The 5,837-nt window shown below is 42.1% G+C and overlaps 1 protein-coding gene across 1 annotated transcript; it reads right to left on the bottom strand.

Annotated features, from left to right (window-relative positions):
- Nucleotides 1-2,763: 2,763 nt before the first annotated feature.
- On the bottom strand, nt 2,764-4,949 carry GALNT4 (polypeptide N-acetylgalactosaminyltransferase 4). Its single transcript, XM_065400268.1, has one exon. The coding sequence runs from the start codon at nt 4,753-4,755 to the stop codon at nt 3,004-3,006; it is 1,752 nt and encodes a 583-aa protein (XP_065256340.1). The 5' UTR covers nt 4,756-4,949; the 3' UTR covers nt 2,764-3,003.
- Nucleotides 4,950-5,837: the final 888 nt, after the last annotated feature.

Here is a 5,837-nt window from a genome sequence, read left to right on the forward strand (position 1 = left end):
ACAACAGTAATTCTAAGGAGTTTCTATTTGATGATAAATAAATTTCTGCCAAAGGGATGGAGAGGCTGCTTAAATTCAGAATCTTCATTGGGTATTAATTAAGCAGAAGAGGTTTAATATTATTAACCTTTATAAAATGCCAAAATACTGGAGTTCATTCTAAATGTAGTGGGCACTAACATAAGTGGCAAAGATCAAAAACCAAACAAAAGCCAGAAAACTAACCAACGTTCAATTATAATTTTTATTACTGTTTTAAAAAAAAAATTACATTTAATCAATGTTAAATTTACATAGTTTCTTTTGTCATTTAAAATCAGTAGTTTAAAATCCACATACAGTAATTTTATTTCCCCCAAAATTCTCATAAAACTATGATAGAATTAAAAATAGATATATTTATACCTTTGTTTCTCAGAGTATCAGATTTTCCAGAAATCTGTACACAGAATTAAAAGATTACAGTAGCAATGCTTCAGTTATAGTTGAGATTGCCATTTCCAAGTTCCTATTAGATATTTATAATATTATAAAAATTGCTCCGATTGGGCAGAAGTGTTGCATTCTTAGTCTTATTTTTCTGTTTAAAAAACCTGAAATATGGGATAAGAAAATTCTCTTGAATTGTCTGTCAGTTATAAGTGCATTGAAAAAAGTGTAATATTTAAGAAACTTGTTCATTCTTATTTTCTGCTCAGATAGCTCAACAACTTATTTTTAAACTTCCAATTCATAAAATAGTCCTCCAAGAGGAACACAATATTTGCTAGGTTTTAAAAAAATAATAAATGTTAGAATTGAATAAAAATTGCATAGTCTGCATGCACAGTACTTCATTTCCCTCACTAAATAAGTATGCCTGGCATACAAGGTAGATGTGTATGCAAGCATGAATCCATTTGGAAGTGTGCATGCTGAAACAAATTTATTTATGGTAAGGCTTTCACAAATACATGTGACCATATAAAGCTTGCTCTTTCAGAATGTCATGGGCTGTAGTCTCTCAAAGGAGTAGGTCTACAAATGAATGCAGAGGTATTCCTTGGTACATCAGGTTTGGTGAATGTGCCAAGGAGTGCCTTGCTGATCAATATAATGTTACAATTCCCTTATTCTGTACCAATTTATACAAATCAGATTTCAAATTAGTCATTTTAAAATAAATTACAGAGACTTATAATGCCCAGTGCCACAAAGTGGCAATCATTTTTAGTATGGCCCTGCACTACACCACTAATCCAGAATCTTCCTCATCTAGTCCCTCTTTCAGCCCAGCCCCAGAGACTCTTACCTCAACTTGCTGGCCACTTCTTTCCCTTCCTCCCTCCAATCCTTCAAAAGTCCTTAGAAATACCCCTGAAACACACACCCTTTTCCCTCTTGCCTCACTATTTCTAGAAAGTCCCTAGCCCTTTTACGACCCCACTTTCTCCCTCCAAATAGCCATCTCCTTTCCCTTCTGCCTAGCCCTGGCTGTAATGAACCAACACCACCTACTATATCCCACTAGACCTTCCCCAGATTTTTATTGCTCACTTCTGTCATTAATTTGTGACTATCTGAAGGTAAGAGCTGTCAGTCCAAGATCAAGATTTGGTATCTGGTGGCTACTGATAGACAGCACAAGATGAATACAGAAAAAAGAAAAAAAAAGAAAAGAAAAAAAACCACCCTGGATTTGCCAAAGCTTAAGCCAATGCCTCAAAGAATCATGTAGAGGCCCCAACATGCTTGGTACTGGCATTGTACTTTTTCTAGAATATGCAATCCAATGATCACACACCTAAGAAACTTTATTTGAACATCCTATCTATGATCACATATTTAAAGAAACACCTTAATGCAATGGTTCTCAAACTGCAGGTCGCTTGCGGACCAATCAGCACACAGCTGCAGCCCATGTGACATCCTCAGGGCCACACAGGCCGTATACATATTGAGTGAATGTGGCCTACATAACACATAGAGAGCTGCATATGCAGCCCGCAACAGTAAATAGGTGGAGAACCACTGCCTTAATATCATTATGAAAAGACCTACACAAGCACCTCTTTCCTTAACCTCCTAACATACTGGTATAAAATATTACATATATTTAAAAAACAACAACAAACAAACAAAAAACACAAGAAAGAATGCAAAAGATTATGTAAACATAATGGTAGTGTTGAGAATATAAACAAGTGTCCAGAAATTGAGTACTAGCTAATGCTTACAGCACTCAGGATGTGCATACTAGTTCTGAGAATTCAAAGATGAGAAACAGATGTCAACATGACATCCATCCTTTTCTCTCTCACACTCAAGATAAATGCACCACACACACTCTATAGTCTCCCACCCCTAACCATCTCCTTCCCACCCCCAACCTCCACCTGGCCAACATTCTCATACTGCTAGCCCATCTTCCTAGTTCCACTACCTCACTACCTCTAGTATTAGGGCGGGGGGAGAAGGGGGGAAGGAGGTGTTGAAGAACCAAGTTGCTTTCAGGAACTAGGGCAAGACTGAAGAGGTGTTCACGTGTGGAGGGGGATATGAATTAGGGAAGGAAGCACGGCCAGTCCTAATGTTTCCCGTCTTCCAAGTAGTTAGAAAATAGAAACTTTCATTCCTTTCAAAATAATATGACCTCTTCAACACCCTTAGGAGTTGGCAGATCTCCAATAAAGTAAACACCTGGATGATTATACAACGTACTAAGGATTAAGGTTCGACTTCCCACACCAATGTTAACTCAGCCATGTACTACTGTATTATTTATTCTGTGAATTTAATGAATCAAAACTCTACAAAAATAAAAACCTTAAGTCACTACAAAAAGGCACTTTTAAATATTAATTCCCAGTATTTGCCAACCCACTTTCGTAAATTTCAGCATAAGAGATTCAGTTCCTAAACTACTATAGGGAAGGCTCTCAGAGGACATCCACGTATCAAAGCATAGCCAGCCACTAATTTACTCTGAAGTTCTTCAGATAATAACTATCATCAGTGGCTATTTTATTTCTCAAACTTCCAAATTTGATTTTTATCTGCAGCACTACAAGTCCTCATTTGCACATCAGGCCGACCCTCAGAAGTACGATAAGCACTAAGGCACTTTCCTGAATGAGGATGATAAATAGTCCCATCCTCTTTAAAATGCCATATGATATTTTCTGGGATAGGGGATCTATCTTTTGGGCAGTTCCTCATGCCAATTAAATCCTTTTGTTCAAGGACTTCAGCACATAGTTCAGTCACAGAGTTAAACCTAATTTCTTTACTCGATGTATATTCAAAGAACTGATTGCCTCCTTGACCATGACATCCAAAGAGAGACACGTAAGTCCCAGTAGGATTATGTTCAGGTGAATTGTAGTCTAGACATTCTGATGATATTCCCATACTGTGGATAGCTCCATGCCAGCCCGGACGATCCTCTGGTACATGTAAGTTGGAAAAAATATTTTTCAAATACCAGTCAAAACTCTTACATTTCAAACGCTCTCTTACTAGTTTTCTTTCAGAAATATCACCATAATTTTCTTTTCTTGCTGGAGGATTTCTATTGTAAAAATGTTCTTTATATTCATCCATCCACACTTCGGCAGCACGTGCAGTGTTCTGAAGGAAATTTGGCCTCGCATATGGAGCCCGCTTTGGAAACACATGGCCTACATGGGAACAAGGATGGATCTCCAACGTGCCGCCACATTGCCACACCCTGAATGATAGTTCTAAATTCTCCCCACCCCAGACATCCATCCCTGTGTCATATGTACCAAGATACTCAAAATACTTCTTACTAACTGCAAATAGCCCACCAGCCATAGTTGGGGATCTAATTGGGTCAGTTTTAGATTTCCATCTTTGACGTTCATGTTCAGGCACGGAATGCCACTGAAATGTCAATCGCCAGTCAAATCCCCCAATCATGGGCTCACCCGTCTGCATGTAGAATTCAAATGTATTCCAATCAATGGTATCTATAACAGGACAAATGATCACAGTCTCGTTCTCAGCAATCCTCTCTAAAAGTGGTTCCAGCCAACCAGAGTTACACTCACAATGACAGTCTAGAAATGTGAGGACATCACCAGTAGCAAAGGTAGCTCCAATTAAGCGTGCACGAACCAGTCCTTCTCGTTTGCTGGTTCTTATCAAACGAACTCTTTTCAGGTTACTAATGTACTTTTCAAGTTCAGCCTTCAGATATATTTTATCGCTCAAGTCATCCACTAGTATAATTTCTTTTAGAAGTACTGCAGGAGATGTTTCAAGAACGCTGTGAATTGTCCGCAGTAAGGTTGACCAAGCTTCATTATAGAAAGCAATTATAACGGATGTAGTTGGAAGTTTTCTATAGTTGTAAGATTTGGCTTTACATTCATACATTCGATTGTCCTGTATGTGACGATGTAGAGATATTTTGTCACTCAAATAAATATTAATTGCATATTTTTCAATCAGCTCTTCTTCAAGTTTCTTTTCCTCAGGAGTCAATTGTGGACGAGCGGCCTTACCCCATTCTCCTGGCGCAGAAGAATCAGGAGGGGATTTTTCATAAACTGGACGAGCCAAATCCTCTGCTTTTTCTGCTCTATTAGAAAAGTGCCTCTCCCATCTCCCATTGGTGACGCTGTCTCCGGTGGAGGAGGCATGGAAGGTAGAAACAGACAGCTCCACTACGAAGTAGGCAACCATCAAGAGGCCAAGCAACAGGCAGCTTCTGACAAGCCAAGTCCATCTTCTGGCCAGACGGATCCTCATTGCAAGCGATTAAACCAGCCGCGGGCAGACGAGAGAGCTGTAAGTTCTTGCAACGCTCTGCCCCTTCCTGGCACTGCCGGGAGCCACGGACGGGCAGCAGTTCCGGGCTCAGACTGCTGGGGAGGGGGGCGGGAGGGTTGCAGAAGGTCCTCTTCTTCCCGGATATAGAGTCCGGAGCGGGGATGCGGAGGAGCAAAAAAAACAACGAAGCAGCGTCCCTCCCCCGGCCCCTCCCCGCCTCCTGTGCAGAACGCCCCCGCCACAGCTCTCTCGTGCCTTACTTCCTCCTCTCTGTCCCCAGGACAAACCCCTCCCTCGGGCACTCTCCCTCCGCCTTGTGGTTTGCTTAAAAAGTTGTCGCTTAAGAAAGGGGCAGGGAGCCCTTGGCCCGTCCGACCCAGAGAAACGCCTCTCCCCTCCCACCCTGTGCGCCAGCCCCGCCCCCGTCAGCCCCATCCGACGGGGGCCGGAGCTAGACCCGCAGCCACACAAGCACGCTTCTCCGGAAGCCGCTGAGAAACTTTCCTCAGTCATCCCGGAGAGCAAACACCGCCTCCTGCCCAAGCGACAACCTGTAGGGGCCACCCCCCCCCCGTAGCCATCCTCTCGCTCTTCCTCCTCCGTGTGCTCCAGCGGCACTGTACCCTCCTCCCCATTGAGTACAGTCCCGTAGCAGGAGCTGGGCGTCTGGATCCTACGCAAAGCGTTAAGCACAAGCTGGCACTCTAACGCGCAACCAAAGGTAACAAACTCACCAAGTGCCGTGGTGGTCGGGCTGAAGTCAACGCCGGTGACTGCAGCTTTATGGCCTTTAAAGGGACGAATTAAGATAGGATCCTCCTGGAGAAGAAGTTGTAATATCTGAGAACCCTCTCAGTTTTGAGTCACCACCTGATTTTTGTTCTCTATGTCAACCCGGAACTCGACATGTTAAGATCACACCAAGATCAATATTGAAAGGAGGTAGCTTCTCTCAGATACAATTTATAGATTCTGGGAAAGCAGCAGCGCCTTAGCCCAGAATAAAACTTCCTTCCATTATAATAATAGTGGGGAAGGAGAGTACTGCAAAGCATCCTAAA

Source organism: Emys orbicularis, chromosome 1 (genome assembly GCF_028017835.1).
Source record: "Emys orbicularis isolate rEmyOrb1 chromosome 1, rEmyOrb1.hap1, whole genome shotgun sequence".
NCBI lineage: Eukaryota > Metazoa > Chordata > Testudines > Emydidae > Emys > Emys orbicularis.

Bases quoted from the DNA above. Each gene is read 5' to 3' on its own strand.
- GALNT4 (XM_065400268.1), bottom strand. From the start codon at position 4,755: ATGAGGATCCGTCTGGCCAGAAGATGGACTTGGCTTGTCAGAAGCTGC.